Here is a 20,746-nt window from a genome sequence, read left to right on the forward strand (position 1 = left end):
GAAACTTGATTTGAGCATGACAGGAGGAACCCTAACCTTCCACTCTCAGCACTGGCCTTCCGGGAGCCCACCTTCCCCTCCAACTCTCAAGAGGCAACATCCAAGACCCAGGGTTTGGCTTTTTATTGACACAAACACAAAGGCAGCTTCGGTAAAACAGGGTGGGGTACACGAAAGCAGAAATCGCACTTCACACGTTTCGTCCTCGTTTAGACAATGAAGAGGCTGAGCGCCTCCCCCCACCTCCCACCGGCAGTGGCTGGGCAATAACCCTACCTAACTCCGCATCGGAGAGCAGGGGGAGTTACACCCCTATGCCAGGAAGTCCCTACTTTGGTTCCAGCGGCCCAGGTCCTAAACCACCCCCCCCATTCTCCTGTTCCATCTCCCCACCCGTGTAAACAAAGTTTGTGGCTGAATTTGGAAAAGCTGCCCCCCCTGCTCTGAGAAGGCTGTGGGCCTCCCTTGACGACGCGGGAAATGTGCTTTGATTTTCACTTTGGTCCCAGAACAAGAAACAGTTGGCATTGCCTCTGAGAGCCCTGGCTGGTAAATACCACACTTATCTGCGAGGCTGAGAAAGCTTCCCGCCTTCTTCTCCTCCACCTCCCATAGAGAAATGACAGCCCCACAGAGGACGTGCCACAGATCCCAGGAGGCTCGGGGCTGCCCCCCCCCCCCCCGCGGGCACACACACAGATTTTTGGCAGTGTTGCGGGACTGGGAGGCAGGAAAACCCCAGCTCCAGCAGAACGAGGAAGGCACTGGGGAGTACAGGGGTGGAGAAGGAGGTGTGAGACAGGGACATCCCCCCACACGCGCACACGCACAGGTTTTCCGTTGCTAAGGCACTGAGAACAACTCCAGAGAACTCAGTGAAGGGTGGGGAGCCACCGGTGGGGGGGGGTGCTCTGTGTCCCTCCCACAGTTGTGACCTAGGGGAGCAGGTCTGATTCCCACCCTTGTTGTAAGAGGCAACCTTGGTTACGAGGGGCAGAAAACCTGGAGGTGGAAGAAGCCCAACTGTGCTTAAGGAGATGGGAAAAAGAGGACAAGGCCATGCAACGAGGCGACAGAGTTCAGAGGTGGGCACTGGTCGGCCTGGGTTGAAGGGACACGAGGGCGAGACAGGGACATGCTGGATTCACAAAGGTTGGCCCCATATCCTGAGCTGACGTTTCAATTCTTTGGGGGTGGCGTGGGGTGGGGTGGGGGTGGGGCGGGGTGGGGTGGGGGTGGGGCAGGGGCAGGAGGGGGAGATGAGGCCGAGGGGGAAGCACACAGAACTGGACGGAAAGGGATCGGCTAACCTTGGCACAAAAGCAGCACAGCAGGCCCAGGGAAAGGGTGGGGGCAGGAAGCAGCCGGCCTCCCTCTGACCCTCCCTGTCCCCTTGTCAGAGCCCAGACATCCAAGTGGTCACTTCCCAACCTCTTCCGAGGGCAGGAAGGGGGGAGGGGGCAGCCCTGCCTAAGGAGACAGACCAGGGCAGGGGAGAGGTCATCAGGACGGAGACCTTCGGGGGAGAGAGGGCAGAGCGTGATGATAGAGGGTGAAATATGAGAGAGTCTGGTGACCAGCACAATGCGGGGCCCCCCAGCATCTCTCTTCCCGGGCCCTGAGGGTCCACCAGCCCCCGCCCTAGTTCTCCTTCTCTGGTCCAGGCACCAGGAGGACTTTGCCCACATTCTTCTTCTCCTGCATCTGCCTCATGGCATCCGCCACCTGGAGAGGAAGATGAGACTCGGCTCCCAGGGCTGTCCGGTCCCCTCCAGAGAGCCAGCAGAGATGGAGCCAGCCCTCCTCTTCCCAGGAACCCCAGCCCTGGGAGCCCCGGCCTGCAGGGGTCCCGGCCCAGCCCTCCCCGCAGCCGTCCCACTCACCTTCTCAAAGGGCCACACGGAGTCGATGTGGGGTTTGATGCGGCCCTGGCTGTATAGGGCCAGGAGGCGGGCCACCACGCCCCTGATGAGCTCCACCTCACCCTCCAGGTAGCCCAGGTGGAAGCCACACACGGCGCGGTTGGCTGGCAGCAGCTGCAGAGCGCTCACGCTGAACTGGTTCCACCATGTGCGCGCCAGGGCCACCAGGTTCCGCTTGGGGCCCGTCAGCAGGTTGGCCATTCCTGCGGCACGAGGAGATGCGGCCTGTGAATCCAGGTGCCGGGCGCGTCCCTGTCCCAATCCGTGCTCATCTGCCCCCTGTGGGCCTCTCACAATCACCCACAGCGGCGCAGGGAGCGACAGCATGATCCCCCGGCTGCTGGCTGCCAGGCCCAAGTGGACTCTGGCCGACTCAGAATTGCCCTCATCTTTATTTACTTGTCCATTTGTGTGTGTGTGTGAAACAGTTTTTCAGATGAAAATGCAGCTTGCCCAAGAAGCCCAGGAGGATAGGACAAAGGAAGGCAGACTGATGGGACTTCGCATCGGGAATAAGCCCCAAACAGGAGCACAGAAAGAACACAGAATTCACTGTGTGTGACTCGCAGGAAAAGCAGGGAATGAGAATGACATCAGCCACACCCCGGAGGCAGCAATCTGAACGCGTTCCCCGGCCCGGCCTAACCCTATAACCCTGATGCTCGCTCGGGCAGCGGAGTCCCTGGGCCTCTGCATCCTGCCCTTCAGACCCACAGCCCTCTCCACCCCCAGCCCGCGAACTCACCATAGGTGACCACTTTGCCCATGGGTTTGAGCACGTTGTAGCCCTTGGCCGTATCTGACCCACCCAGAGGGTCCATGACGATGTCCACTCCTGTCACAGAGTAAGGCAGGGGGGAGCCAGGAACAGCATCAGGAGCCACAGATCTGGAGTGCCCCTCCCTGTCCTGGGCCATCCTGCCCCCGCCCATACCCCGACCCCACCTTTGGGGGAGATCTTCTTGATCTCCTCCACGTAGTCAGTCGTGTGATAGTCGATGGGGTGTGTGACCCCGTTCTCCTTCAGCACCTCGTGCTTGCTGGCCGAGGCCGTCCCGAACACCGTCACGTTCTCTACTGTGCGGCACAGCTGCAGGGCGGCCATACCCACGCCCCCTGCAGCAAGACACTCCCGTGAGGCGGGGACGCGGAGCCACCCCGCCACCGCTCTCCAGTCTTGCCCCTCAAGGACTCTGCTCATCACCTTCATTGGGCCTGGGTGCATTCTGAGGCTTTCTCCCCTCACAACCAGGTCCAATATCCATGACTGGGAACTGGGGGGGAGGGTAGCTGGCAAAGGAGGGGGTGCCGGGTGAGGGGACGTCGCTATGGATAGCACACTAGGCTGGACCTGGTGCCTGAACGTTACCACGGCAACAATACTGCAGAGGCCTCTGGGAGCCAGAGGCCGAGGCAGCCTGGTGTTGTCATGACGACCGTCCAGACAGGCTGCAGGGAAGGGGCCCAAAGGAAATCTGGGCAGGGTAAGGAGGGGGGATAAAGGGAGGGGGCCTGTCACCTGCGGCCATGTGTACCAAGACGCTCTGGCCGGGCCGTAGATTGCCGAAGTCGAAGAGGACCATGTAGGCTGTGATGTAATTGACCAGCAAGGCAGCGGCTTCCTCAAAGGTCATGGCCTCAGGCATCTGGAAGGTCTGGGCTGAGGGCACAGTCACCTCCTCCTGCCACATGCCTGACCGGATCAACACCATCACCCGGTCCCCTACCTTGAAGAATGAGAGAAGAGCATCATTCAGCACCTCGCTCATCCACCCACTGGCAATTTATGACCTTCTACTATGTACGAGGCCCTCTTCCTAGCAATGAAGTAGCAAGAGAAGCGGCCACAGTCCTCATGCTAATCATAATAATAATACCATGGAAAACAATAACAACTTACCCTTACAGAGTGCTTACCAGAGGCCAGGCCCTATTATAAGTGCTATAATAAGTTTATTACATATAAACGCTCGATTAATCCTTCCCGGCTCTTTGAGGTAGATATTGTCCTTATCTCAACTTTACGGATCTCATGCTTCACTATTGTGTAAGATCGCTGAATGCAAGAAGCTTATAGTTAGGGCAGCATGAAGTATTGTTAAAGACATCAAACTGTTTTAGTTAAAAAAATGGGCTCTGCTGTTCACTGACAGTGTGACCTTGGGAAAAAAAAAACCATTTAACTTTTTTGAGCCCCAGTTTCCCTGTCTGTAAAGCAGAGCAATTATGAGGATTAAGTGGCAAAAAAATCATTTGGTAATTTTTAGCTCAACGTCTGGCACAGAATAAACAGTTCGTAGTATTAGGTAATAACAATGATAAAATGCCCGTAAAGATCTCTGAACCGCTAGGGCTTGTGCAATCACCTCACCAGAAGCTTCTGAGCCAGCACTGGGGGCCCAGAAAACACCTTCACCCAGAGCCAGGGGGTTGGAGTGATGGACAAGGACAGCCACACAGCCGCAATCCAACAGGAAGAGCCATCCCACCCCCACCCCCCCACCCGCCCCAGCCACCTGCACAAGAGCCTCATTGCAGGAGGGAAAGGGAGCTAGGAAAACAGAATCTTTCCCTCCAGCTTAGCATCTGGGGTCAAGAGGAGGGCAGAGGAAAGGGGGCAATCTCTGGAGAAAGCAAGGCCTCTCCTCACTCTCTGAAGGCCATGGAGAGAGAAGTGTGGGTGCTATTCCAGGACAATCCGGGGCTGTTGTGGTCCCTGCCAGGAATGATGGGAATTCTGTATAGACTTGGGATCCATGGAAAGAAGGCATGGGACTCCCACACACACCCCTTTTCATGTTCTCAAGCCCCCACACTCCATTGACAAAGAGGACTGAAGGCAGGCTGGGATCTTTCCTTGCAAGCACTGGTCTGAGATGAGGTCTGGGGAATGGAAGCATTCCACTCTAGGACTCAGGACTAGGAGACTCAGAAATAGCCCAGGACTGCTGGAAAGTGCAGTGTTCAGCCAGGGTTGTGACCAATCTGGCCCAGAACAAGGCTCACCTACCCAGGCTAAAGGCGACCCCTCAGCCCATCACAGGGCAGGGCCATGAACCCCTCCCCAGTCCAGACATCAGGAGGGAAGGAGGGCTCTCCCCACAGAATCCAGCCTCTTACATCAGGTTCTTGCCCTGAACAGGATATCCTGTATTTACTAAGCGGAAAGTGTGGGGAGGGAGGTTAGGTGGGTGGCCTTCAAACATGAACTACAATTCTCCCCCCCACCCTACCACACACACACAAAATTCCTCTTAGCACCTTCTCAAAAGTGGGATTACTCAGAAGTCAGTGGAAAGGGTGGGGCCAGAGCTGGATGGAGGCAGAAGCCCTTTAAGGAGGAGATGTTGGCATGCTCAATAAATTCAAGAATTCCAGCTCTGGGATCTGGGACTAGCAGGTCCTGCAAGAGAAAGGCCGAGTCTGAGGAGGCCTCTCTTGCAGGGGGCTGATTCTAAAAAGAAATCCTCAAACAAATGATGTGCAAAGGCTTCACCCCAGGTCTCTCGAAAAGTTTCTCATTTGGAACTCTTCGCTGTCCGCGTTTGTTGCCAAGATTAATGATAAACGAAAGGAGAAACAGACCGGCAGAGCTGGGCCAACCTGCTCCCAGTGCCACACCCCCCCCCACCCCGATCCAAATGGGGTTTCTGAGGCGAGGGTCCTCCCAGAGGAAAGCAGAGGCGTTTCCCCCACCCCCACCCCCGCCCCCCAACGGTCCCAAGGGCAGCCTGGGGTCGTGGCCCGCCGGCTGAGTCACTGGAGGAGGAGACAGTGCAGTCACGGGATACAGAGAGCTTAAGACAAAGATCCAGAGACCCAATCTCGCCCCCACCAACCCCAAGATCAGAGTGGCAGTGTAAGGCCGATGGGAGAGCGGGTGGCAGGCTCCCTCTCCTCCATGATGGGCGTGCCTCGTCTCTTCGGCCCTGCTCTGGGAGGGGCCTCCTCACACCCCCACAGACCACGGGGCTGCATGTGACTGGGGCTCTGGCAGGGTCATGCGTCCCCGCCCAACACGGACTACAGAGCTCCTCAAGCTCCCTCGGGGAAAAAGGCATTAATCGGTACCCAGGGTCACAGACCACAATTACCCAGGGATTGTTTGGTGGCAGAGGTACAAGTGTGGTTTTAATCGGGGGGGGGTTGGCAGGGGGCAGAGGGGGGGGGTAGTTGGTAAGGTCGTTGTGCGCATGCGCTTGGGTGCCTTATTGTGTTCCCCCCTCCCCGCCGGCCCCAAACCACCACCCACGCCGCCGCTGCTGGGCGGCGGCCACAATTAGAAATGGTTGGGGAGGGGGCGATAACTCTATCTCCACTACCTACCCTCCAATATTAACCCAATTCCCCAGGGCCCTCGTAACACAGGCTCCTTTCCAACGCCTTCCATGCCCGTCTGCCCGGGTCAGTGCCAGTTTCCTCCGCCCTGCCACACCCCCGACCCCCGCCCACTCGAGCCCCACTACCCGGTGGCCCGGGCAGCCTCTCCCTGTCCTGCCCTGTCCCCCTCACCTTGCGGTCGTTGACTCCCTCGCCCACCGCGATCACGACGCCGGCGCCCTCCATGCCCGGAGTGAGGGGCAGCGGCGGCAGCCGGTCGTACAGCCCCTGCCGGGCCATAAGGTCGGCGAAGTTGAGCCCGCAAGCCCGGACGCGCAGCGTCAGCTGGCCGGGACCGGGGGCCGGGGACACAGCCGGCCGGCTCTGCAGCTTCACCTTGTCGTAGCCGCCGAAGCCGGTGAGCACCAGGCACCGCAGCGGCGGCGGCGGCGACGCGGCGGCGGCCCCCTCGGAAGTCGCGGATGGCTGGGCGTCGCCAGCGGCCTCGGCTTTCGGGGGCTGAGAAGAGGCGTCTTCTCCGGCCCCTGCTTCGGCCGCCGCCACCACGGTGGCCGCCTCGGCTACCTCTCTCTCCGCGGACATGTCTGGGACTCCCGACGTGCGCGCAGCTGGACCGAAGGTGCACAGCTGGGGAGGGCGGGGCGCGCGTCGGGAGGAGCCGCGGCTGCGGACTGCGCGCGGGAGGGGCGGGGCCTCGCGGGCCGACTTAAAGGGCCAGGGCCACCGCGCGGGTGTTGGCAGGAGCGCGAAAGGTGGGAGACCAGGAACGTCTGGAGAGAGACCCGCGCGAGGGCATTCTTAAGGTCATGCAGACTGCGACTTAATTTGCTTATTTATTCATAATAAGCCTTATGCAAGTTAATATGTAAAAAGACAATCTGAAGGACGATCCCAAAACCTGAGCTTACATCAGATTTGTGGAGCCAGCCACCTGTGGACTGGAACCCAACTAAGTTGCTCCTCAGGCTCTAACTCTACCCATATGTGACTCATTCGTGTGGTCTTGCAGTGGCAACTTGGAGCAGGGAGACCGAGTCTTTAAAACTTTCCATCTGACTGTTAAAGTTCTGTGCCTCAACTTTCCCTTCTGTAAAATGGTGATATTGCTTGCTCTAAAAGATAAAATTAAATCGAGTATAACCGATTTAAAGAAGCGCTTTTAAAAGGTAAAAGATGCCATGCAAACACAAAACAGTGGTGTGATTTATCGTTAGACTCCGGATCAAGCCTTAAATGTCTCCATCAGGCCTGTCATTGTGAGCAATTCAATTTTCCTCTTCCTCCCCATCTCTGTCTCCCCGAAGTATCCACCAGAGGACGCAGCTCCCCCAAAACTTTCCACCCTGGGCTTGGCTGGAGAAACTCAGTCCACACTTCCCTGCTAGTCCAGGCCCGCCGTAAAGCCACCCCAGCCCCAGAGTAGGTTGTCCGTTGCCATGGGGACGGAAAGCCATGATGTCACCATTGACCGGGTGGGTGTGTTGGAGTCCATACCCTCATATCCCCAAGACTCCCTGCCGGGACGTTGAGAGAGGAGGGGTAAGACCGAACCAAAAAGACTCCCTCCTCCTACCATCTTGCGCTCCCTCCTGTTCAGGGAGTGGATGGCTGCCTCCGCGCGTGTCCGCACTAGCACACCGGCGTGCACGCGTGGGCACACGGAAGGCCCGAGCCTCGCGCGTTTGCCGCTTTCACCCTACCCCTCAGAACTTCGCCGAAACTCTGCCCCGCGCCCCTCTCCAAGGAAGTCAAAACAGTCAAATAAGCCCGGCTCGGCCCGCCCCAAACCTACAAGGGTTCCTCAGGTCACCCCCATGCGCTGGAATCCTGGTCCGGGCCCTTGGATTCCCCGGGCCCCGCCCAGCTCCTCTGGGCCCCGCCCCCCCGGCTGCGCGGGCGGGAGGCGGGGCCGGGGGCGGGGCCGTCGGGCTGGGGGCGGGGCTGAGGGGGCCGCGGCCCCGGGCGGGGGCTCGGCGCGGGCCCGCGAGATGCCGGTGTCGGCGGCCGGAGCGGCTGCAGCTGCAGCGGCGGGGGAGGCGGCAGCGGGGCCCCGGAGGGGGGCTGCGCAGGGGGCCGGCGCGTAGCCGGGACTATGGAGGGGCAGAGCGGCCGCTGCAAGATCGTGGTGGTGGGGGACGCGGAGTGCGGCAAGACGGCGCTGCTGCAGGTGTTCGCCAAGGACGCCTACCCCGGGGTGAGGGACCCGCGTCTTGGGAGGAGGGCGCTGAGGCCGCGGGGATGGGTGATTAGGGCCCTAGGGACGGACCGAAATGGGTGCCGGGGTAACCAGGGTCGAGAGAGAAGGGCTCGGAAAACCAGGGACCGAGGGAGACGTTGGGGGCTCTGGGGGACTGCAGAGGATTGGGGTGGGAGGAATTGGGGAGCAGGGTGAGATGAATGGGATTTGGGATAACCAGAGGATCCAGGAGGGGACGCTAGGGGAATGTCGGGGGTCCTGGGCATTGGAGAGGGGAAGAACTAGGGGCTGAAGGGACCGGGAGGGGGTCTGGGAACCTAGCAGATATTCCGCTGAGGCAGCCGCTCCTGGGATCTCCCCTTTGCCCAACACCGGACCAACTTGTGTCCAGGGGCTGGGCTGGACCGTGTGTGGGAGTGAGGAAGGCATTTGTCTGGGATGAAGACTGGAGGATCTCATCTTGACCCATCCCTCTCTGCAGAGTTATGTCCCCACCGTGTTTGAGAACTACACCGCGAGCTTTGAGATCGACAAGCGCCGCATTGAGCTCAACATGTGGGACACTTCAGGTAGCCAAGTCCCTGGGGTCACCCTGACTTCCTAGGCCCCCACCTTGCCCCTCCCTTGGCTAGACTCTTAGGCTCCAGGTAAGCCCAGCCCATCCATCCAATTTTAGGAGGAAGGAAAATCAATTTTCTGCTTAAAGCCGGGGAAACTGAGGCAGAGCTTGCAGAGACACAGAAATCTTGTCCTGAGAGAGAAAGCCCAGTATCCAGTCCTCTCAGCTGGATTCTGCCTACCTGGGAAAGTTGGGAAGAATGGATTTATTTTGGAACGTGTTTCTTAGGAGATAGGGCTGGGTTTAGAAAAGACATTTAGAATTTCTTTGAGGGGTGGGGAACTGCTTCTATAGACTGAAGTGTAGAAATCTGAGATGTCCCAATGGGTGGGAGAGCTCTGCCCCTGCCCCTCCTCCTCCTCCAAAAGAGGGAGGAGGGTTTTTATTTTACTCAGCTCCCCTGGAGGGCTTTAGAAGATGTCTGTCAAAGCCCAGAAAGCATATGCAAAATTTTGAGAATGTCCAGAGATTTCATGAGCTTCTCAAAGACTCAGAAAAGATTAAGAATGATTACTTTTAGAGAAACCCCTAGGGAAGTGGAGAGCTGTTTTCTGCCATCTAACCTCCCCTCTCCCTGCTCCCCTCCTTGGAGAAACCCAGACTCCTTGAGGGATATTAATAATTGCTCTTTTCCATTCTCTGTTCCTAGCGTCCCTTGGCCAGGATTGGTAAGGTCTCCCATTCCCTTCCAGGCCTCCCACCCACTCAAGACCCTCATCTGTCCCCTCCCTCCCTGTCTTCTCTCAGGTTCCTCTTATTATGATAACGTCCGGCCTCTGGCCTATCCTGATTCAGATGCTGTGCTCATCTGCTTCGACATTAGCCGACCAGAAACACTGGACAGTGTCCTCAAAAAGGTGGGAGCCTGGGGAAGCAGCCTGGCTAGACTGAGGGGGACAGAAACCATGGTCCTGACACAACATGGGTCGGGAGGAGGGAGTGATGTCTGGGGCATGGTCATCAGCTGGAGAGTGTGTGAAGCTCTCGTCCTTCCCCATCCCTCTCACCCCCCCACCCCCTGCTTCCTGAAAGTCTGTCCTCAGAGCTGGATTCAGCATCTGGGGGAGATAGAGGAGGGCAGGGAGAAGTACTCAAGGGATTCCTTATCCATCCTCCGCATCTCCTTGGGTGTGGGAGCCGCAGATGGAGGGGATGGGAATGCTGCTCCAGGAGCTCGGGAGAGCCCTGTGGTCTCCTCTCCAGGCCTCTATTTCCATGAGAAAAGCCCACGTTGAATGGACAGAAGTCAGCTAAAGCAGCCCAAGTTCCCAGATGGGGGAGGGAGGGCAGATTGGTCTGTTCTCAGGAACTAATTTGGGAAAGGGGGTGGGAGTTTCAGGGCGGTAGACCCTTTATGGCGACGGAGGTAGAAGCAGGGCCCCTGACCCCACAGCCCCACCCCAGCCCTTTCCTCCCTCCCCATCTCCTGCACCCCATCCTGCTTCCAGGCCAAGCCCACCATTCCTACCTTCTTGCTCGCATGGGAGAGTCCAGAGGGGTGCATGGTTTCTGCATGATGTGAGGAAGGGTGTTCTCCTGGCATGGAGCAAGGGTTCACCGTGTGCCTCCTCCTACCCCTCCATAACTGTTTTCTTCCCCCAAATAGTGGCAAGGGGAGACTCAGGAGTTTTGCCCCAATGCCAAGGTTGTGCTGGTTGGCTGTAAACTGGACATGCGCACCGACCTGGCCACACTGAGGGAGCTGTCCAAGCAGAGGCTTATCCCTGTTACACATGAGCAGGTGGGACTCTTGACCTCTGACCTGGTCCCAGCCTAGACCTCTCACCTCTGCCCCTCTCTATCTCTGATTTGAAAACCACCCTACTTGTCCCTTGCCCTGACCTCTGACCTCTGACCTCCGACCCCATCCCTTGGCCACACCCCCACCCCGACGCCCTCAGACTCCCTGCCCCTCGCTGAGCTGCAGGCTAAGCCCCATAACTTCCTCCATACACTCCATCCTTCCAGGGCACTGTGCTGGCCAAGCAGGTAGGGGCTGTGTCCTACGTGGAGTGCTCCTCTCGGTCCTCTGAGCGCAGCGTCAGGGATGTCTTCCATGTGGCCACAGTGGCCTCCCTTGGCCGTGGCCATAGGCAGCTGCGTCGTACTGACTCACGCCGTGGACTGCAGAGATCTGCTCAGCTGGCAGGCCGGCCGGATCGGGGGACTGGGACCGAGAGCGAGATACACAAGGATCGAGCCAAGAGCTGCAACCTCATGTGAGGGGCCGGCGTGGGGCAGAGTGTAAGGAGGGGCGGTGAGGGCAAAGCTGTTCCCTGCTGCACCTGACTTCCGGACCGCCTGACTCTGGTAGGGACCTCAGGGCAGGCTGAGGGAGCGCTTCTCCTGGGCAGGAGAGCTGAAGGCAGAAGGGTGCCACCATTCCCCACGTCCTCATCCCCCTCCTCCCCACAGCAAGTGGAGGAAGCCAGCGGGACAGGCATCTGGGCTGGGAGCTGGGCTGGGGAGGGGGTTGGGGAAGCAAGCATGGAGCAGTGACTTTGGTTGAGTCTTAGTCTATGAAGGGTGCCTTCCCTCCCCACCGCCGGTATCCATATCCTGGCCCTGGCTTCCTTCCCTAAGGAAAGTGTCCATTCTGTGGCCTTCCCTTTTCCTCTCCTTTCCCTTCCACAGCTGTTCTCACTCATCCTAACCTCCAGGCAACACGCACTAAATTAAAAAGCAAGTTGAGAAGCCCCTCCCCCATCTACCCACAGTCCTAGCTCCCTCAATCCCTTCCCCCAGCTGTCCCCAAATAAAGCCCATGTCCATGGAAAACGGCTGTGGCTTTAGTTTTGTTGCTTTCTAAAAACCCAATCTACCAATTTCTAGCAGCAGGAGGGGGGAAGTTAGACTTCAGGAAGAACTTTCTTGTCTGTGCCCACAGAGGAAAAAAAGCCATGGGTCGGATTAGCAGTGTCCTTTTAGGAGCCAGAGGTGGGGGAGTGAGGGATCATGGGAGTATTCATCTCAGTTAATGAGCCAGACAATCCTAAGGCCATTTGGGGGTTTTAAAGTGGACTGATGTGCAATTCATTCCTCAGCCCAGCTGGGGCCCCCTGCTCGAGTGGGAGGGGTCCTGCTGAAGTGGTCCAGGCCCCTTGTACACCACCTCCACCCCCAGCTTGGAATCTGCTGGTGCTCTAGGAGCTGTGAGGGTAGGGAAAGTTTCAAAAACCTCCATGTCACAGAAGCTGATTCTTATGTGCAGTGAAGTTACCCAAGGGGCAGTAGTTTGATCCTGGGGTTTCCTTGGAGGTGGGGGCAGAGGCTCTCACCTCCTTTCCGTCTTGAGCTCCTGGATGATTTTGGAGGGAACATCAGCTGTGAGTTAAGGTCACTGCCCACCCTCCCCCACCCCCAACGCCAACCCCAGAGAGGAGGAAAGCTGGTGGAGGGGCTGGCGGAGATCCTGTTGTCACGAAAGACAGTGCTGGTCTGTTTTCTTGGGAGTCTGGTTTCACATTGTCCTGCATTCCCTCCCTGGCTCTGTTCCCACTGGCCTCTTTTCGGTGACATTCTCCCCCAGGAACCATCCCTGGCGGTCCCCTCCCCCAGCCCCAGCCAGTTCTTCCAGACACACACTCTGGGATAGAACACAAACCTCACCCTCCCATCTGCTGGGTTCCCCCCGAATTCGCAGCCCATCCCTCCCTCGTTCAATCAGCAGATATGCACTGAGCACCAACTGTGTGCTAGACACCGGCTTGGGATTGTGAAAGGACCAGTCTCTGTGCTCTGGAGGCCAGCCCAACGGGGAAGAGAGGTACCCCAGGTGTGACAGTGCCTTGCCTGTGGGAGCTCCTTACAGCCTCAGGCACCCAATCCTCTGAGACAGGTCCTGAGGGCTGCAGGAGAGTTTGTTTGGCAGGCGTGGAAGGGGTAGGAAAGGCACTCTGAGCAGAGGGTATAGCATGTGCAAACACGTGGCGATGAGAAAGAGTGTGGCACGGTTGGGGCTGCCCTGACAAGGGGGGCAGAAGACAAGGCCCGGAAGGTACATCAAGGCCACCGCAGGGCCCACAAAGGAACCAGGTCTTCATTCTGAGGATGTGAGAAGGCACCAGGGATTTCAAGCAGAGAGGAAGTGACCAGATTTGGTTTTTTGGATAGATGGGTATCTGGATGAGGTGTTGGGGACTAGGGGGATTTGGCTCTGAGATGTGTCCTTTAAAACAGCTTCTCCTTCCCTATGCCAGGGCCCAGTCTTGAGAGGAAAGGAAATCCCATCTACTGCTGGCTCATCAGACAGCCCTTTCCCTCCCTCTCCTACAGGACCCTGTCCCGGTCCATCTCAGCTAATCTCAAGGATTCTGGGACAGCTTCAAGGGTCTTGGGCACCCAAGCTGAGGTTAGGAGCTGACTCCAAGACCCTCCTCCAGGGTCCCGAGTCCTGGATGGAAGCTGCTGGAGAGGGCTGGGGCCCAGCTAGGGGGCTCTGAGGACTGACCCCTCCCCCAAAGGGACCCGCCACACCATCAACCTGGGATTTGGGGCCATGGCTTTTTTTCCCCCACTTTGGACTTTGATACAAAACCTACTCAAGCCTATAGCCACCGAAGTGCAGAGCGTCTGGGCCCCTCTCTTCTCCCAACTGCTCTCTCCTGCCTCGCTCAGGGAATGCAGATGCATTTCAATATCCGCCTAAAGCAAACAAAATTAGGAAAATAAATCAGCGGGGGAAACTCCCAAAGTTTAATACATTTCCAATACCACCGGGAACAGGTTGTGGTCTCCTGTGCAGGTCTGGGTTGCCAGACTTTTGACTTCCTGGGGAGGGGCCTGTGCTGCTGGGCTGAGGAGCTCAATGGGTGGGAGGAGGGAATGGGGCTGTTTCTAGATCCTCAAAGGCCCCTGCAGGCTGGAGGGAGAGGACTCTACCCCTACCCCCACCCCAGATGCCAGAGTCAGACCCAGTCAGACCCAGCTTCCTCCTCCGCAGCTGTTTCCCCCACAAATTAGACACCCGTTTGGGAAACAATGTAGCCTCGTTAATCATTTAATGAAATAAACAACTAATCACGCTGTGATGCTGCCAGTGTTTCTTAACCCCCCGCAATCGGCCTGCCCTGGAGGGAGGAGGGAGAAGGAAGGGGTGCGGGTAGGGGCAGGACATGGTCTAACCCCTGAAATGCTTCAACTGACCGGGGGTCATCCCCTTGGGACACCAACCTTCCCTCAAGGGACAGTCATGAAAAAGAGCTGGAGATTTGGAAGCAGAGGGCCTCGGTTTCAGCTCTGCCCCTTCCTCCCTGGGGAGCCTTTGGTGAGGTTCCACACCTGTCTGAACCTCAGGCTTCACACCTGGGAAAGAGCTGATCACATCTACTTCACTGTGTTGTTGAGGAAGAGTCGGAGAGGAGAAAGGTCACAGAAGAGCTGTTTGACCCCTCATAGGTGGCTGAGCTGGGGTCAGCCTTTATTCCCTGCCGCTTTCACATCCAGGCCTGACCGCGTCTGAGCCTGCCCGAGGGAATCAGGAGAGGCCTCTTGGAGGGGGCTACTTGTGCTCAGGAAAAGACAGGAAGGGGGAGGTCTCTGTGTGTTGCTCCCTCATCTATCCTGAGGGCTAGAGAGAGCGTTAATGAGTCCTCCAAAGGCGGGCTGAAGTCCTTTGGTCCCCGATTTTCTGAACTCCCCCATAAACTTTTCTGCATTGTCTGGGTGAGAACCCCACGTTGCCATGGTGACCTCACCCCACATAGGCTCAGACTGGTCCTGCAGGCTGAGGGAGGTGGGGGGAAGGGGTCATGTCCCTGAGGTTCCCAGTGGTCACCAGGACCCTAGCAGGCAATCCTGATACAGCGGTCTCTGCCTCCACACTGGCTTCCCCAAGAAAGGGGTTTGGCTCTTCTGTGGTGTCCCGCCCTCCTTTTGCTCTCTGCCAACAGAAGAGTTCCTTCTACACAGTGCAGCCCCTCTCCCACCTTCCTCCTTCCTCCTTCCAGCCGAGTCTGTCTCCTTCTCTAGTAAATCCCCGACGCCCTCTCCTCGTGGGTGGGAGTGAGGGTCAGAGAGAGGGGAGGCTCCCCAGCAGCTGCCCACCCCAAAAGCAGAAGGAACAAGGGGCCTGTGCGGGAGCGCCCCTCCCCCCACAAAAATGCCTTTGCTGTTGATTCCTAAATAACAGATGTCTGTCTGCATATTAATGAGATTGGACGAATAATTGGTGAGTTTTTCATTCAGTGTCAGAATGAACCCGGAGGCCTTATGTTCATGCACACAGACACCCACTCACACCCCCCGCCCCCCGCCCGACTCTCCCCTTCCCCCAGAGCACAATGAGACAGAAGCAGATGCTCGTGAGTTTGACCCACAAAGGGGAGGGGCAGACAGGGAGCTGGGGTGGCAGGAGAAGGGAGACCTCGAGGGTCTGGGGCTAGGCTTGTCAGTTTCTCCCTCTTGATCATGGTCTCCCCGGATCCCCCGGGGGCCTAAGCTTGCATTTGTGAGACTTCACCACCAGGCAAAAGGGGCCCAGAAGAAGGTGGGAGCCAGAAGGTAGAGAGGGTTGTGGGGAAAGGCAGGTGCAGCCTGGGGGGGGGCAACAAAGCAAGGGGCCTCCTTCAGCGAGGTTGTGCCACCCAGGAGCCCAGAATCAGTGGGCCCCATACCCCGCTTTAGCCCCTATGCCAGGGTGTGGGGTGGAAGAGCAGGGACTCTTGAGTTAGCTATCATTTGCCTGCTGGGTGTTCTCCAGCGTGTTTCCCAACCTCTCTGAACCTCTCCTACTCTCTCAGTTCCAAGAATACCTACCTGGCAAGACTGAAAGATGAAATGAGATAAACTATGTCAAATGTCTGTCTTAGTGCCTGGTTTATAATAGGCCCAACACATAGCAGTTCTCCCCCCACTGACCCCCCAAACACACCAAGACAGTTTCAAAATCACTGCCTCTCAGGCGCCTGGGTGGCTCAGTTGGTTAAGCGACCGCCTTCAGCTCAAGTCATGATCCTGGAGTCCCGGGATCGAGTCCCGCATCGGGCTCCCTGCTCAGTGGGGAGTCTGCTTCACCCTCTGACCGTCTCCCCTCCCATGCTCTCTCCCTCTCTCACAAAGGAGCTCGTCTTTAAAAAAAACAAAAACAAAATCACTGTCTCTCCTGCCAACCCCACCCGCGTCAGGGCAGGGGTTAATTAGAAGTTTAGTAATTACCCCAGCTGCCTGGAAATCGGGAGGGAAAGAGACAAGACGGAGAGGGGCAGGAATAGAGAGACGAGATGGACAAGCGAGAGGGAACTGATGGAAGCCCAGGCTTGGAAGAGAAGGAAAGAGACCGGGGCAACCCTGAACCACCAGGTGGGGATGGCGAAGGTACTGCAGGCAAGTGGAGTGAGTCCCTTAATGAGAGGCTAGATTTCCAAACCCCAGTTCTGCCGTGAGCTCGGCCTCGGAACTCTCCTCCCCTCCTACCACCTCAGTCTCCCCATCTGTAAAATGAGGGACTTGCTTACTCTCTAAAGTCCCTGCTCTGCGTGTGAGAGCGTGAGAGTCCCAGAGGCCCCAGGCAGCAGGGGAGGGGAGGCGGCTGCCCCCACACCTACCCCCTCTCTAGGGCCCAGCAGTCACTCTTGCTCGCCTCCTCTCTCCCTCGGTAAATGGATCTGCTGCACCGCACACAACTGTCCATTGTGTCCTAATGAGGGACGAGCAGGGAAAGCCAATCACTTATGATGCAAATGAGCGGCGGCTGCAGCCTCCGGGCTCTCCCTGAGGGCCTCTCTTCTGCCCAGACCCCGGCGCTGCCCCCGTTGGGCCTTTCTCCATAGCCCCCAGTTCCCATCTGGTCCTGGAGAACGGGGGTGGTGGGCAGACCGGCCTTCCCATGGTCGCTCACTGCCGCTCCCTGCAAGGAGCCTCAGCCCTCACGGCGGCCCAGCTTCTCTCCGCACCCCAGAGGGCAACCAGGGCAGCTCAGTTTTTGTTTTTAACTGGGGTGAAATGCATATAGCATACAATTAACCATTTCGAGGTGTACAATTCCATGGCATTGAGCGCAGTCACCAAGTTGCGCGGCCGCCACCTCTCTGGGCTCGGGTGTCGTACCCCTCTGCCCCTCTCTGCACCCCTGTCTCCAGGGGCACGGGGAAGCCGCTAAGGCTTCAGCGGAGTCCAGGAGTAATGGAGGCTGGTGTTGGGCTAAAGGCTGAGCAAAGCCCAGAGCCGGCCTGGGATTGAAGGGGGACAAGCCCTGTGCTTTAGGATGGAGCCAGAGAAGAAGACAGGAAAGATCATCACTGCTTTCCCCCAGCACTGCCCTGGGACCCTATCTTTAGGAAATGGCCTCTTGAATTAAAAAAAAAAAAAAATTCTTTTTCTTCTTAATTTCTCTGGCATTTGGTTAGAAACCAGACGAGGCTCTGGCACAAATCTTCGTTCCCATGACTTTCAGAGCCCCTGTGGGCTTGGGGATGATCCCACCAGCAGGCTTCTTACTTTGGCAGCTGCGGAGGGCCCTGAGACAGCCCCCAGGAGAGGTCTCCCCTCCACAGGCCCCAGGGACAGGCTTCACCAAGGAAAGATTTTACACCTTTGTGGCCCAGTTTATCCCACAGACCTACAGCTTAACAGCTGGGAAGACTCCCAGAAGTTGCAGTTTGAGTTCCTCTTGCTAATATGCGCTACCATTTGCTTTTATGTCGTTTTCAGGAGAAGACAGCAAACATCTGCTTACCTGTGTGTCTGTGTTACCTTCAGATTCACCCTCCCCCCCTTCCCTAATCTAGGACATGTGGTCATGTTTTAAAACAAAACAGAACAAGATTCTTCTGGAATTAACCAGTGCCAACTGCCGCAGCATTGCAGAGAAACTTTACAGGGCCACAAACTTTCTTTTATCTTCTCGGCCCCTGTCCCCACTCAACCGGGGTCCACACTCCCCCTCTCCCAAACAAACACAGCCCAGACAACATAATGAGGGTATTTTCATCTGTGTTCTAATGAATAGGGGGTCCCGGGCTAGTTAGTTCCGGCTCTGCCACCAATTCACTGGGTGATTTTTGACAAGGACCTCAGTTTTATCACCTGTAAAGTGGGGATAACAATTTTTACCCTGGCCATCTCCCAGGGAACAAGTGAGGAGGGAGAAATAATAGTTGTGCCGGTGCTTTGAACTTGCAAAGAGATTACCATGAACATCATAATTATCTCTCCAGTGATGGCGGCAGCCGTTTATCGGTCTTGAGTATCCAGCCTGGAGGGGGCCTTGCTGGAAGACACAGGGATAGGGGAAATGGATGTCCTCCATCTGTGTGGGTGTTGGCTTGATTAATCACAAAGGAGTAGGCTTCATGGCACGCAAGAGGGAATCGAGGAGGAAATCTGTAGGTGTGGGCTGAGAAGAGGAAGTAATTCTTGGACACTTAGATATCTTACGCTGTTTTTGGAGTAAATCAGGGCCCTAGAAAAGTGGGTGGGAAGGACTGAAGGGAATTGGCACTCCCAGGGGCAGAATGTGGCTGGTTTTCCAGGGACTAGTGTTCCTGGGGTGGGGTGGGGCAGTTGGATAAGCCCTTCACTCAATGCGTCCATTCATTCATCCTTGAACTCATCCATTCAACAAATCCTCATTGGGTACCCAACAAAGTATCTGTCAGGTACTGAGGCTGGGTTCCAAACAAAGATAAAATGATACTAATCCTGCCCCTAAAGACGTTCTGGTCAAATGGAGAAAAGAGAGTATATACACAAATAACTTATCGATGGAAGAAAGTGTCATTAAATAAAGCAAACTTCTGGGGTGTTCTGTCGGCGGGAGAGAGTCTGGCCTGGAAGACAGGTGGAGGTTCTCTGTAGGAGGTGTCGTGGGCAGGGCCTGTGGGGCTGGCAGAGCAGGATGCGCTGAGGACAAGTTACAGTGTGAGCAAAACCTGCGGGTCCCCATGTTTGGTGGCTAGGGTGCCTGAGAGGGCGCAGCAGGTGAGGCACTGGAGAGACAGAGTTTCAGCCTGGGATGGCCAGTTGGGGAAGACCGGGGTGGGGGGGCTGGTCAGAGAAATGTATCTGCAGAAGACTTTCCCAACTCTTTCTGGATCAGGTGCTCCTTCCCCCAGTTCCTCCAGGTGCAGGGGTTCTCACTTGGGCCTTCTGGAATCTCCTGGCTTCCTTTTCACCAGCCAAATCTCACCCAAGCTCCAAGGGTCAGCTTGAGATGCTTCACCCAGAGGTGCCGCCCCACAGCCCCCAGAGGGCTTCTGGACCAGAAGGCACAACTCTGTAAGGGTTTCCCGTGGCTTTCTTGCCTCCCGCATTGAATAGTAAGCAATCTGAAGGCCAGAAATGGATCTTCTCTCCCTCCCTTTCACAACCGTGGCGCATACAGAGGCTACCAGGGCCTGAGCATGTAGTCTCCCGTCAATCACTAACCTGATTGTTACTCACCGCCTCCTAGGATTGGTTCCCAGCACAGTTCAGCCCCGCACAAATCTTTCCCCGAGCAAGGCTTTGCCACCTCCTTTTGTTGTGTGACCTCGGGCAAGTTGCTCGACCTCTCAAAGTGTCCTGTTCCTCATTTGTAGTTGGAAATAGTGCATGGCACTTAGTAGGAATGTGGCAAATGATAGTCATTAACGATTACTCTTGCTGTTGCCCCTGAGAGCTGGCAAGATCAGATGGTCCACGGAACCCAGGGCTGGCCTTCCATTTTTCTTTGCTTCTAATTTAGTCATCTTCTCCTCCCATCTGCCTCCTTCTGTTTTGTCCTCCTTGGGTCTTTCCTGTCCCCACTCATGGGTCTTGCCTGCCTTTCTCCCTCCAGGCCAGCTGTCTCTTCTCCCCTCAGAGAGCCCGCTGGTGGCGGCTCTCTCGCTAGGTGAGGGTTGTCTATTCGCCTTGCTCTCCATCAGTCAATAAAGATAAATTACAAAGTCATTTGTTTTATTTGTTCTTGTTACCTCGCGGGCTGTCTGAAATTGCCTTTCTTTAGAAAGCCCCATTTGCATATCTCTATGCTGGAGTCAAAGGCTGCAGCTGTGGTTTCCCTGCAATTTAAATATTAATAAAATCTCTAGCTGTTTTTTTAGGCAGTCTGGCCCTTCTGCTCCTAGGCTGCTAATATAATTTAATCTTTATCCTTTGCTTTGTATTTATTTAAAGGGCCATTTTAGTCAACTGAAACCAGCTGCTGCAATCTTGTAGATAAGAACCACTAACCAGCCCACAAACTTTAGTTTTCCTTAAGAGGTCCCAGAGCCACCTCTCCTGGAGACAAAATAGACCTCAGGTAACAGTTTATACCAATCAGCAGCCCCTTACGCCAAGCCAGTGGTTCTCAAACACGAGCTTGCTTCGGCCCCCACCCCTGGTTTTGGATGCAGTATGTGGGGAGTGAGCCCCGGAATCTGCTTAGCTAAGTTCCTAGTGGTGGTGTTATTCCCCCCTCAGTCCCCATCAGGGGATCATGGTTTGAGAATCCCTGCACTAAGCTACTTGTGAAACTACCTTACCATTCTGGCTCCCTGAAACTAGGTCTGCAAAGTTCGTCTGTGCCAGTCCCCATAAGGTGGGGGGAGACTCTCCAGTTCTCCATTGCTTCAGACCCTCCCACCATTGCTTCGATTTTCCTGATCATTCGGACTCATCTCAGGACCCCCCCCGCCCCAACCCGGCCACCCCCGCGCCGCATGTCCCCAAGCCCGGCTTTCTACAGGAGCTGGCTGTCTCCAGTTC

At 56.6% G+C, this 20,746-nt stretch overlaps 2 protein-coding genes across 2 annotated transcripts; one reads left to right on the top strand and one right to left on the bottom strand.

The window, feature by feature from the left end:
* Positions 1 to 110: 110 nt before the first annotated feature.
* Positions 111 to 6,902, bottom strand: VAT1 (vesicle amine transport 1). The gene is made up of 6 exons (XM_021681786.2): positions 6,435 to 6,902; positions 3,442 to 3,649; positions 2,868 to 3,038; positions 2,668 to 2,757; positions 1,884 to 2,125; positions 111 to 1,725 (listed from the first exon to the last, which is right to left on the bottom strand). Exons 1-6 carry the CDS (start codon positions 6,843 to 6,845, stop codon positions 1,642 to 1,644), a joined length of 1,206 nt encoding a protein of 401 aa, XP_021537461.1. The 5' UTR covers positions 6,846 to 6,902; the 3' UTR covers positions 111 to 1,641.
* Positions 6,903 to 8,355: 1,453 nt separating this feature from the next.
* RND2 (Rho family GTPase 2) lies at positions 8,356 to 11,452 on the top strand. The gene is made up of 5 exons (XM_021681787.2): positions 8,356 to 8,457; positions 8,942 to 9,029; positions 9,827 to 9,936; positions 10,686 to 10,820; positions 11,048 to 11,452. Exons 1-5 carry the CDS (start codon positions 8,356 to 8,358, stop codon positions 11,300 to 11,302), a joined length of 690 nt encoding a protein of 229 aa, XP_021537462.2. The 3' UTR covers positions 11,303 to 11,452.
* Positions 11,453 to 20,746: the final 9,294 nt, after the last annotated feature.

The sequence above is a fragment of the Neomonachus schauinslandi genome, chromosome 15, assembly GCF_002201575.2.
Source record: "Neomonachus schauinslandi chromosome 15, ASM220157v2, whole genome shotgun sequence".
Taxonomy (NCBI): domain Eukaryota; kingdom Metazoa; phylum Chordata; class Mammalia; order Carnivora; family Phocidae; genus Neomonachus; species Neomonachus schauinslandi.

Coding starts and splice junctions, on each gene's coding strand:
- RND2 (XM_021681787.2), top strand. CDS start 8,356: ATGGAGGGGCAGAGCGGCCGCTGCAAGATCGTGGTGGTGGGGGACGCG. Junction 9,937..10,685: donor TGGACAGTGTCCTCAAAAAG/GTGGGAGCCTGG, acceptor TCCCCCAAATAG/TGGCAAGGGGAGACTCAGGA. Junction 10,821..11,047: donor TCCCTGTTACACATGAGCAG/GTGGGACTCTTG, acceptor CCATCCTTCCAG/GGCACTGTGCTGGCCAAGCA.
- VAT1 (XM_021681786.2), bottom strand. CDS start 6,845: ATGTCCGCGGAGAGAGAGGTAGCCGAGGCGGCCACCGTGGTGGCGGCG. Junction 3,650..6,434: donor AGGGAGTCAACGACCGCAAG/GTGAGGGGGACA, acceptor TCATTCTTCAAG/GTAGGGGACCGGGTGATGGT. Junction 2,126..2,667: donor GGGCAAAGTGGTCACCTATG/GTGAGTTCGCGG, acceptor CTCGTGCCGCAG/GAATGGCCAACCTGCTGACG.